The 12595-nt window shown below is 44.6% G+C and overlaps 1 protein-coding gene across 8 annotated transcripts in view; it reads left to right on the top strand.

Moving 5' to 3' along the window:
* Window positions 1-12595, top strand: part of LOC110001831 (RIMS-binding protein 2) — a 72050-nt gene that overhangs the window by 55109 nt on the left and 4346 nt on the right. For 4 of the 8 annotated variants that reach the window (XM_065962759.1, XM_065962757.1, XM_065962756.1 and 1 more), the window contains 10 exons: window positions 2224-2379; window positions 2684-3496; window positions 4430-4517; window positions 6793-6935; window positions 7095-7263; window positions 7986-8054; window positions 9544-9591; window positions 10990-11114; window positions 11213-11284; window positions 12154-12273. In XM_065962759.1, the coding sequence (XP_065818831.1) occupies window positions 2224-2379; window positions 2684-3496; window positions 4430-4517; window positions 6793-6935; window positions 7095-7263; window positions 7986-8054; window positions 9544-9591; window positions 10990-11114; window positions 11213-11284; window positions 12154-12273 (1803 nt within the window). Of the gene's footprint in view, window positions 1-2223; window positions 2380-2683; window positions 3497-4429; window positions 4518-6792; window positions 6936-7094; window positions 7264-7985; window positions 8055-9543; window positions 9592-10989; window positions 11115-11212; window positions 11285-12153; window positions 12274-12456; window positions 12492-12595 lie in introns of all 8 variants that reach the window. The other 4 variants (XM_065962761.1, XM_065962758.1, XM_065962763.1 and 1 more) reach the window with 4 other exon arrangements.

The raw sequence follows: 12595 nt of genomic DNA, 5'->3' as shown, positions 1-12595 counted from the left end.
GGACTGTTGGTAGACTGTTACTGGACTGTTACTGGACTGTTGGTAGACTGTTACTGGACTGTTGGTGGACTGTTACTGGACTGTTGGTAGACTGTTACTGGACTGTTGGTAGACTGTTACTGGACTATTACTGGACTGTTACTGGACTGTTGGTGGACTGTTACTGGACTGTTACTGGACTGTTACTGGACTGTTACTGGACTATTACTGGACTGTTGGTAGACTGTTGGTGGACTGTTACTGGACTGTTACTGGACTGTTGGTGGACTATTACTGGACTGTTACTGGACTGTTGGTGGACTGTTACTGGACTATTACTGGACTGTTGGTGGACTGTTACTGGACTGTTGGTGGACTATTACTGGACTGTTACTGGACTGTTACTGGACTGTTACTGGACTGTTGGTGGACTGTTACTGGACTGTTGGTGGACTGTTACTGGACTGTTACTGGACTATTACTGGACTGTTACTGGACTGTTACTGGACTGTTACTGGACTATTACTGGACTGTTGGTGGACTGTTACTGGACTGTTACTGGACTGTTGGTGGACTATTACTGGACTGTTACTGGACTATTACTGGACTGTTACTGGACTGTTGGTGGACTGTTACTGGACTGTTACTGGACGGTTACTGGACTGTTGGTAGACTGTTACTGGACTGTTACTGGACTGTTGGTAGACTGTTACTGGACTGTTGGTGGACTGTTGGTGGACTGTTACTGGACTGTTACTGGACTGTTGGTAGACTGTTACTGGACTGTTACTGGACTGTTGGTAGACTGTTACTGGACTGTTACTGGACTGTTGGTGGACTGTTACTGGACTGTTGGTGGACTGTTACTGGACTGTTGGTAGACTGTTGGTAGACTGTTACTGGACTGTTGGTAGACTGTTACTGGACTGTTACTGGACTGTTGGTAGAATGTTACTGGACTGTTACTGGACTGTTACTGGACTGTTACTGGACTGTTGGTAGACTGTTGCTGGACTGTTGCTGGACTGTTACTGGACTGTTGGTAGACTGTTACTGGACTGTTACTGGACTGTTGGTAGACTGTTACTGGACTGTTACTGGACTGTTGGTAGACTGTTACTGGACTGTTGGTCGACTGTTGGTGGACTGTTGGTAGACTGTTACTGGACTGTTGGTAGACTGTTGGTAGACTGTTACTGGACTGTTGGTTGACTGTTACTGGACTGTTGGTAGACTGTTACTGGACTGTTACTGGACTGTTGGTAGAATGTTACTGGACTGTTACTGGACTGTTGGTAGACTGTTACTGGACTGTTGGTGGACTGTTACTGGACTGTTGGTAGACTGTTACTGGACTGTTACTGGACTGTTGGTAGACTGTTACTGGACTGTTGGTAGACTGTTGGTGGACTGTTGGTAGACTGTTACTGGACTGTTGGTGGACTGTTACTGGACTGTTACTGGACTGTTGGTAGACTATTACTGGACTGTTACTGGACTGTTGGTAGACTGTTACTGGACTGTTGGTAGACTATTACTGGACTGTTACTGGACTGTTGGCGGAGTGTTTGTAGACTGTTACTGGACTGTTACTGGACTGTTACTGTACTGTGATTGGAGAGGAACTGAAGAAGCAGATGATTTTCTTGCATAACTTAACCAACTACCGAGGTGTATGAAATGAGTGAAAGGCTTAGAAGAGGTCAAAAAGCTCCAGCAACACTTTATCAATAAAGTAGACCATCACGTTTCGGCTTGTGGCCTTCATCAAGGTCAGGACTGACCTTACTGTTACTGTACAGGTACTTGACTGTGACAACAGTCATCTTATAATAGAGAGGATGGGGGGTTGCAGCAGCGGCGTGCTCTACAGGAACTGGACTGTGACTGGACCTGTCGGTCCTTTTATGAGAGTTTCAATCAGCAAAAGGGGGCAGGTTTAGATTTATAAAGAAACAAATCTGAGGTAAGAAGAATTCGTCATTCATAAAGGTTATTGAACGGACTGAAAATGTTATTGAAGCCTCTTCATAAGTTACAAAGCAAACCACCAACAAGGTTGACTGTTTCTTGGTAGTTATTTTTAATGGCTGAAACTGCTGCTGCAAGGATGTGTCAGACAGAGATTCACGGGGTCGATGACCGAAGAATTTGACAGTTAAAAGAAAGCAGGATCTTCAAAAAGGGAACATTAGGTACAGACATTGAGGACAAAATGTGTAAGAATATCTTTTATTTTTACAGGATTACAGCAGAGGGCTCGTGGAGCCTCCCAGTGACTACAATGCAGACAACAGCCGCTCTGATCTGTCGGACATCTTGGAGGAGGAGGAGGAGGACCTGTTGTCCGACCACCTTGGAGAAGTACAGGCCAGGGGTTACACTTGTGCAGCTAGAAGGGTAAAGGGAATTATAGCTCCTCATGTTTTGCTGCCATGCTCGACTACATTTAAACATGCACTTTGTGAGCAGCGTTTTTTCCCGTTTGTCTTGCATGGTTTAGATCTCACTTCTTGTTTCTTGTTATTTTTTTATGATGCTTGATTGAGATTGTTTTTGTTTTTCTTCCTCTTTCTTTTCTCTTTCCTTTGCATGGCTGGTTTGCCCTCTGTGTTGTCTGCACCTCCCTCATTTGTACCAAACATTATATCGCACCCCACCTTCATCGACCCACTCGTGCATTCTTGACTTGTGGTCCTCATAGTCACGTAAAGTGGACACTCCCAACAGTGATGAGGAGGTTCTTGAGAGGATCCTTAAGTTGCCTCCTCAGGTGATCCACAACAAGCATCTGTTCAGCATCCCCGAGGTGATCGAGGAGGACGATGGCAGTCAAGAAGAGCCTTTAAGCCACTACAGTCAGCCTCGGACACGGCCCGGCTACCTTCACCCCAGAGACTCGGAACGCCTCCACCATGCCCCCCAGCAACACCTGTATCACCCTAACCCACACTCACATGTCCCCCCTACCCATCATCACTTTAACAGGGACCCCAGGTCTCTAGCCAAAGAGCCTTCACTAAGACAGGGACCCCTGCAGGTCAAGCCTAAAACACAGCATAGAGTGCACTACGCAGACACAGTTGACACCATCAGCTATCCCGGACAAGAAGATGAGAATTTATACGAGGGTCAAACCAGCAGTAGGGTCTCAACCCGCCGTCCTCCCCAGTTGAACCCCACCAGCAAAGCACTGCTCAGAGGGCTAGGGGACCGCCTTAGGAGGGAGGCCATGCTCAGGAGTCAGAAGGCTGTGGCTGCAGCAGCCAACCCTGGCTATGGTCCTACCCAGCCAAGACCCTACCCGGTCAGCAAAACCGTACGGACTGTGAGGTCACCTGTTGGTCGCGAGGTGGAGATTGACGTGGAGTACGGCACAGACGACAATGAGGGGCCTTCGCAGTACCCTCCTGGGGAGGTGGTGGTGGAGCAGATGAGTGCTGAGTGGTGGGTAGAGGGGGCTAATGTGGAGCACTGCAGACTTCCTCTCCGCCGAGGCCTGAAGGCAGATCTCCCGGTAAACGTTGCTGCAGGCCAAACCCCGCCTCTTATCTCCTGTAGCACTGTAGGTCGAACCCTCTGAAGTACCACTTACACATCCCACCTTTACTCTCATCATCACTGCAGAGGACAGAGGGAGATCGGCTGTGTATTTAGTGTCATATTTAGATGATATAAAGGAAAACAAAAAACATTGGATTTCATGAAGGCTGAAGTGAATCTGAGCTTTTGTATCAGGTCACAGTGGATGTATTTACTCCTGCTGTACTAAAACCACCACAAAGCATAAGATAAAAACAACCTTTCTATTTTAAATTAGCAGCATGAAGGAAACTCTGGGGGTTCTCTTGACTGATAAAATAAGTACAGGGCTCCTGCACGGAGGATGCAAAAAACACATTTGAAGGAAAACTTGTTGTGTGACCAGACTAACGCCTCTTTCCTATTTAGTTAGCTGCATATATACAGGGCATTACAAATAATAACTCATCAGTTATGGGAAAATTATACGAGTATTGCTCTGTTAGTTTTTTCTTCTTTTTGGGGCAGAGATGTTCAGCGTTGATTGGCCACAATTAGAAAATATTTTCTGCTGGCGTCATGAGAAGTCTGGCAACATAACATCATAAGTAGTCTGACTGTAAATATACATTTAGATTTACACAAAACTCATCAAGCTGTTTTTACTCTGATGAAATGATCTGAAAAACCTGCCAGTAGTCTGGGGGATTTGAGTTGAAAAATGAGTCGGAGCCCTGTAGTTAACAAATATTATGCCAAATCATTTCATAAGGAGTTAGTTATTGAATATGAAAGTAAAAAAAAGAAACAGCTGCAGTGGCTGTTTGTTTTCTTTGAACCCTGAGATGTCCCTTCATCTTATCAGTAACTGTGTCTATATTAGAAGTTTTTTTGAATGCCTTGTTTCTTATTTTAATACTTTGAGCAGGAGCCCAGCCAAATGCCTCCAGCTGAGGCGGGTCCATCGTGGGGAGTCCAGGCTGAAGCAGGGTGCTCGCAGTCCAGGCAACCCAGAGGTCAGACACTGCTTCCTGTTTTGTCTTCCTGTTTCTTCAGTCTCTTTCTCTCTCTCTAATCTTCAAGAAGCAACAGCTAGATGTTAAAGTGCTTCTGACACACCTCTGGTTTCTGTTGGCAAGTCTTCCACTCTTTCAAACGATGGTGGTCAGATTAGCACCTTGTGTAGGGGAGGGAGGAGGAGGTGCTGTAGCTGCAGTGATGAAGTGGGAGAGAGCCCGCTAAGCTGAGAACAGGCTTAACCCAAAGTGGCTTGTCATGACAGGAGGAAGTGACAGACATTAAAATAGTAACCTCGATTAGCCAGCAAACAAGCGGCCTACAGACTGGACGGGCAAGCCTTCCTCTCTCCCCACCCACCCCCCTCCCCCTCCCCCCCTCCCCACATATCTTCTCTTTCTCTTTTCTTTTCTTCACAAGCTGCACTCTCAATTCAACAAACCCCAAAAACCTCTGAGGTACATGTGTGGGTGCTCTGCTTGTTACACACAAATGCAAAAGCATACATGTGAAAAGGGGGCAGGGGGGGTGCAGTGAGAAGTTCAGTCCTATCTACTAGAATATCAGTGAGGATGTGAAAGTGTGCTGCCTGTGACTCTTGCCACAGATGGGCTGATTCTCTCTTAATGAGATCGAGAACTCGTCTCTTCAGTGCAGCTTAAAATGTCACTACAGCTCTTCAAAATTGTCGCTAGCTGTCAAACAGTTGTAAAGCTTTGAGCCTCATTAGTCTCATGCAGGACCTCGGGGATATCATGCTGTAGGAAGTGCTTCAAGTCATGTTTGATGAAAAAGGCTGCTTTGCCTGAGCTGTGACATGGGACAGATGATCACACTGAATGTGATTTGTTATGCCTCTTGTATGTGTCCTCCAATCTATTTTAAAAAATGAACGCTGCTTTCTCCGTTGCTTGTTCCTTCAGGTCATGAAGGAGTGCCCGTTTGTCAAACAGCTCACTAATCTCAGGATCAGTGGTTTAGCTTGATTACCTCTTTTAAGGACATGCCTGTGCTCTGCAAACGCTGTTCATAGCATCAGGTTGCAGGCAGCGGGGGAGGGGCGGGCACGGCTAAGCTATTTTCAGAGCGTGTTGCAAGCTATGCATTGGCCTGTGTGCAAAATACAGAAGTGGTGTTATAGTGATGACATTGAATTGAATTTTCTCAAGCTTACAAAGGGAGGGAATCAAGAGAGGAGAATGCATGCACACAATATAAAGCTTATGTTTCAAGATGTAAGGTATCGGATTTATCAGTTTGGCTCTCTGTCAAAGCTGATCCATCTACGGATTGCAGGGACCCTCAGGTGTCACTGGTAGTGGTATTAAAATATTGTTTTTACAAATAGTGAGCAAACGATTTCATCTTTGGTTCCATGCAAAACATACTTTATTTAAAAAATGTTGAAGTTATATTTTTTGGCGATTTTTGCCGTATTAGAGAGGACAGCTGATGAGAGATACAGGAAGCATTGGGAGGAGAGAGCGGGAGGATGACGTGCAGCAAAGAGCTGACCTTCGACCGCTGCGACAACGACTATAGCCTCCGTACATGTGGCGTGCATCTTAGCCACTAGTCTATCGCTGCCCCCCTATTAACCCTTTTAAAAGGTTCCACCTCCTGGCTCAGCTGTGACCAATGACATGCCAGTATCATCAAGACTTCCTGTCGTTGTTTGTGCAAACACATGCAGACACATCAGACTTATTACTGTTTGTTTGCACTTCCTGACGTTGTTTCCTTTTCTCTAGATCCTTGCTTGTTGTTCTTACTCTCTGATGTTTGTCGCTTTGGATAAAAGCGTCTGATAAATGAATTGCAGAAATGTAGAACTTAAGGGAAGAGAGAGAGAGCCGTTAACTCTGGCACAACTCTGTCGATTCTATTTTCAAGTGTGTACCATAAATACCTGTTTGATAAACTGTGAACTTCTAATAAGCGTTCTTCTTCTGGTGATAAAGCTCACCTCTGTCTGTTGTTCTCTGGATGGACCTCCTGCTGGGTGCTTCACTCTCAAATGACTGCATAGTTGTTGCACTAGACCTTTATTTCTTATATTTGTTAAAGGAGTTCCACCCAGAACTCATCAGGCAGCAGCGCACACATTTTACCAGCATCTAGTCCTAACGCTTTCTTCTTCTCTCGTTATTAAATGGTAGTTTGCAAACAGTTTTCAGATGTCTTACAGCAGCCGTCTGGCTGTAGTACCGCATTACAACCAGTTAAAAAAAACATTAGATATAAGCTAATAGTCGCATGAACTTGTCTCTGCAGGTGGTGTTGATTCAACAAAGACAAAAGCGGACAGCGACATACGGATCTTTGTAGCCCTCTTCCCTTACAATCCTTCGACCATGTCTCCCAATCCCGATGCTGCTGAGGAGGAGCTGCCCTTCACCGAAGGACAGATCATCAAAGTGCGTCCCCGAACACCTCAAACATGACCATAAAAAACTAAAATATTTATGCATGCTAACCTGTGTGTGTGTGTGTGTGTGTGTGTTGTGTGTGTGTGTGTGTGTGTGTGTGTGTGTGAAACAGTTGATAAGTGACATTTCTTACACTTCTCTCTCCAGGTTTTTGGAGATAAAGACCCAGACGGGTTCTACCGAGGAGAGTCTGGTGGTCGCCTGGGCTTTGTGCCGTGTAACATGGTGTCTGAGATCCAGGTGGAGGACGAGGAGACGCGGCAGCAGCTACTGCAGCAGGGCTTCTTGTCCACCGCTGCCTCCATGGACAAGATAGGTAGGTTGATAAATATTCTAGCATCTACCTAAACATGGACCTAAATCTCTTTAAAATCTCTTTAAGTGGTGTGCAATCAAATCTGTTCTGAGAGCTACAGACTATCACATGTAGCAATGCTTTACATGAGTTTTATATTGTAATGTTTAACTCATGATATCACTGCTGTTCATGTTCAAGTGGGAAGTGAAAATAGCAGCACAAGTGTTAAAGAATCCAGACACGTAAAATATGAATAATTCATTTAACTCTCTATGAGCTGGCCGACTTTAAAAACTGAAACACTGCACATGTTTTTATCTGCTTCTGATTGCAGAACAGCTAAAGCATCCTTGACCTTTTGACCTTTGAGTCAGCAGAGAGCTCAAACATGTAGATTCTTGTTCACTGTGTTGATGTAAAGGGGATCCTAACCATCTACATATTCTAAGTATTCTCATGCAGGTGTCTAAAAACACTAAGCCAAAGTCTGTGGCGAGTCACACTTTGCTTCTGTTTCCTGCCTTCTACCCAGAGTGGTATACACAGATGGTTTAACCCTTTCACTTCCACTTGTTCTCACTGCTGTGTCTGCTGCTCACTGGTTGTCATAAAAAAAAAAAAAATGCTGTTCACTTGCTTCTCATTGTCGACTTTGTCTTGTCTGCTTCTCTCAAAATATTCCACCTCTGTGTTTCTTTTTTACTTTATTTTGTGGTGTTCCTTTCTAAAACTCCATTAAGGCACTCGCACACACGCACAGCTTCCGCGTCGCCCTGTTCCACCGCCGAAACCGAGACGATCCAAGAAAGGTGTGTCTCGCTGCAGAGTGTGGCCTCTCGCCTCCCTCCTTTATTCTCTTCTCCGGTTTGCTTCTCTTCCATTTACTCAATCCTCTGCTCTTTCAGTTGCTGCTTTCTCACTCAGCACCCTGGGGGGATTTTTAGGTCAGCCACTGTGTTAGTGAAATCAGTAGTATGGAAAAAACTGTAAACTCTGTGAAGTACTGTAAAGCACCTTCACATTCTCATATTAAGACCAAGGCTTATACTTTCTAGTTAAGGGCTCACAGGCTCCACATCTTTCCACAGGTCCTCATTCTTTTGATTCAGATATACATTTACACATGCTCTCATTGGATATTCATGTAATTCATTGCACACATGGCAACAGAATGTGGCCTTATCTTGGTTATTATTGATTATTGTAAGATAAAAGTAAACTGCTCAAAAACTTAAAGGAACACTTATTGATCACAGTTTAACAGCGAGTCAGTTCAGTGTGTCCATTTAGGAAGCTCAAGCGATGGTGAATCAGTTTCAGCTGCTTCGGTGCAAATGAAAGTGACAACAGGTGCAATGGAGAGGAAAAAGTAAGACAGCCCACCACAAAGGGAACTGTTTTACATGTGGTGTCCACAGACAGTTTCTCTCTCCTTCTCCTGCCTGACTGATTCCTCTCTAGTTTTCTGTCCTCGTCACTATTGGTAGCATGAGGCCCAATCAGGATGCAAAAGGTAGTCCAGCTCCTCCAGGATAGCATATCCGTATGAGAGGTTGTAAGAAGGCGTGCTGTGTCTCCAGACACAGTCTCAGGAGCAGGGAGGAGATACCAGGAGAGCTAGGCAGGGTCGTAGAAGTGCATCAGCACGGCAGCACAACCGCTATCTGCTGCTTTGTGCGAGGAGAAACAAGAGGGGCTCAGCCAGAGCGTTACAAAATGACCTCCAGCACTCTGATGACCTGATCCAGGTCTGGGAGGAGATCCCCTAGGACACCATCCATCAACTCAGAAAGAGTGTGCCCATGAGTGACCTTTTTTCAGGAGTCCATACAGACATGTGGGGATCATAGTCATGTTATGATGATGTGATTTCAGGTCTTACTTTGTTTTTCGGTGTGATTTTGAATCCAGCCCTTAATGTGTTGATGATTTTGGTTTCCATCGACCGTTGTAACTTTATTTTGTTCTCAACAAATTGTACAATCTACATCGGTAAATATTTCGAAATGGTATAATCCATTCATCGAGATCTGATGAGTGATTCAAGTGTTCCCTTAATTATTTTGAGCAGTGTGCTTTGCCAGAATTCTGCCTCAATGCCACAGATGCCTTACATAATCATCCAAAGATTACTTTGTAAAAGCATCCATCCCCTCAGATCTCCATCCTTGACTTTGTGTGTGTGTGTGTGTGTGTGTGTGTGTTGACTGAGACATACTTTACCCTCAGGCCTGCTTATTCTCATATCATTGAGTTACTTATGCCTTTCCCCCCCCTCACACCTAATCTCTCTTCCAGTGGAGTCTGCAGCGCTGTGGGAGGAGAGTTTAGACTCGGACAGCCAAGGTTTGTCGTTAGCGTTTGACGCTCTGTTTGCACCTGCATGATTAGCCTCTTCAACGTCTGCTGGACAACAGCATGAGATTTAACACATTTATTTTTCATTCTTTGTGCTCTTTTTTGTTTAGCCCACCATATTCACTCAGCGGCCATTTTCAAGTGTGTTAAAGGTTGGGAGGCTCAAATGCTTTTATGTCTGACTTTGTTTTCCGGGTTACAAGTTGTATAAACAGTGAATCTGATCATTAGTATTTCACAGTTTCCTAATTGATCATCAATTGCAAAGACGATAAAGTCTGCACTGACCACCTCAACCACCGATCGTACAACATTTATTGGCCGTTGCTAAAATCCTACTGATCCATATTTAAATAAATGCATTTAATGTTACGATGTTGGAAGCTCCACAACCGTGGAAACGTTTTTTTACACACGCAATACAGTTGTTGGTGTAATCCCCGTATGTGGTTGACGTCTGCAGAACGAGTCAGAGAAAAGTTGTAAGACACGCCCCACCCTGGAAGCTCATTCAAATTACCCTGCGACTGGAAACAGTGCTGGTCAATTGGAGGAGAGTTGGGGGGGGGGCTTTAAGAGGCAGCAGGTGAAATAAAGTGTTTCAAGCAGAGGCTGAGCAACACATCTCACAACGCTACTCAACAGGAGTCCAACAATGACATCATTAACGGTCAAAGTGAGAATGATTGATCTCCTCCTTTAATGGATCTCATTTAATTAATCTGAAAGTGATCTTCTCATAATGATTTATTAGATTCTCTAAAGTTATACGATTTTCAACCTGTTCCACATCAGTAGGATATCGTCCTTTTGGCGATCTCTGCTGGACCAGAGCGTGATGTCAGAGGAAAATGGCCGCCGTGTGAATATGTTCGAGCTGTACATAAACACCTTCTCTCACGATCATCAGGGACTGTTTGATTGTTTGGAGGAATATAAAAAAAAGCACTCATCATGAACAAAAGCATTTTTTTCTGAGAGTCTGATGATAAATCAAAGTGTCGATCTGATGTAATGAAGTTCATCATGAACCCTGTGGTGTGCACGTCAAGCAGTCCCTCCTCTTAACTCCTCTTTTCATTTCACAGTTCATGTGGCGTTCTCTCATCATCATTTAGTTTATCATCGACTCTTCATCCTACTGCAGATGTTTGCTGTGATTGATGTTTAATAATTAATCCTAACTCTCACCCCCCCCACTGTTCTTCTTTTGAAGTGTCAGACTGCAGTGGTGTGACGCTTGCTCAGCTTCGCACGCCGCTGAGTGAGTCGCAGGCACGACAAGCTGCATGCAGCTGAGCTGAGAGGACATGCAGAGAGCGTGTCTCTCTTTTGATTATCAGGGTGTCAGACTTCATGTTCGCCCCTCTCTGTTTTGATTGACAGATCCCAGTCAGGCTCCTGCCCCTGCTGCACCTGCAGCTGCAGGAAACCCCACCCCAGGGGCTCGCAGGATGGTCGCCATCTTTGATTATGATCCACGGGAGAGCTCCCCCAACACTGACGTCGAGGTCAGACAGTCACACACATTAAGTCTTTTTTTCACAGTGAGCGTATCATACGTGTATTAATTTGTTCTTTATGTGCCTCGTGTTTTATGACCGTTCAGGCCGAGCTGACCTTCAGTGCTGGTGACATCATACATGTGTTTGGTGACATGGACGAAGATGGTTTCTTTTACGTAAGTATCAACACACCTTCAAATACGTCAAATAAAATAAGAAAGGATAGACCCCTGAGGGACAAAATTAATACAATAGAAGAAGAGGTGGACAAACAGAATCAGAATTAAAGCGGGCCCGTATTCACCCACCCTTGCACTAACGTCAAACACCCTTACACCTGCTGTCTGTCCCGCAGACACAGTTTAAGACTCGAGGTGATCGTGTGTTTGGGGCCTAGCACCGATCCTCTGGAATTCCCTGCCCATCTCGCTAAGTCTTTCTGAAACTTTTGAGTCTTTGATGTTTAGACCGGCCTATGAGTAATCAGGTCCAACCAGTGAACCTACTGATATATGTTTGACTGCCGATTATTGTTCCTGGTTATAGCAGGATTTTATGATGTCGTCCATGACGTACTCATTTGTTGTTGTTTTTGTTGTTGTTGTTGTTGTTGTTGTTGTTGTTGTTGTTGTTGTAAAGCACTTTGTGTCCTTTGTCTGTGAAAAGTACGATATGAATAAACTTTACTTACTTACTTCCTGTGCACATTGGGGAGTGAAGCAGCTGTGGGATCTGCCATAGTTGTAATCTGCACCAATAAAATATGGACTAAAGGAAAGCAGGAGGATGACTTGAAACAGCTTTAATATGATTTATACATTAAAATGCACCGCAGTTATTTAAATTATAATATATGCAAAAAAGTACAAGATACAGAAAATGTCAGGTAGAGTAGGACGGAGGGAGAGGCTGATGCTACCATTTGTCTTTGGTCGGGTCTTGAAAGAGCAGCCCCCAGACCCTCAGGAGTGGACTTGCCATTTGCAGGATCAAGCTTGTATTGTTTCCAATGCCCTCATGTCTTGATGTATAATTTCTCTTCCAGGGAGACTTGAATGGACAAAGAGGTTTAGTCCCCTCTAACTTCCTGCAGGCCGTCCCAGAAGACGCTCCAGCAGAGCTAGTCTCTGCTCAGCCTGCACCAGAACCCAAGAAAGAGGCACAGGTAGCTCGGAGTTATGCACTACTGTACTGTCAATATGTGTCTTTTTATTCTAAACCTAACGTTGATATAAAAAGTCTTCTTTTTTTCATCTTTTACAAGATGTTTCTTTCTTTTGTTTTCTCTTCCGTTTCTTTAACTGTCACCTCTGTTTTTCCTCGACGTTTCCTGCATGGCCTTTTGCAGAAACAAAAACGATCTGTGCACTTTGAGACGTGATCGTAAGTCTTTCTCTGTAGGTGTATTAAAGCCCTTTTTTGAAACTAGCGTCCCCTGTTCAGTGAGCGCTTAACGTCCTCCTCCCACGACCTTCACTGTTCTGAAC

Source organism: Labrus bergylta, chromosome 14 (genome assembly GCF_963930695.1).
Source record: "Labrus bergylta chromosome 14, fLabBer1.1, whole genome shotgun sequence".
In the NCBI taxonomy this organism is placed as follows: domain Eukaryota; kingdom Metazoa; phylum Chordata; class Actinopteri; order Labriformes; family Labridae; genus Labrus; species Labrus bergylta.
The sequence above is the reverse complement of the archived record's forward strand: the minus strand, read 5'-3'. Positions and strand labels throughout refer to the sequence as shown.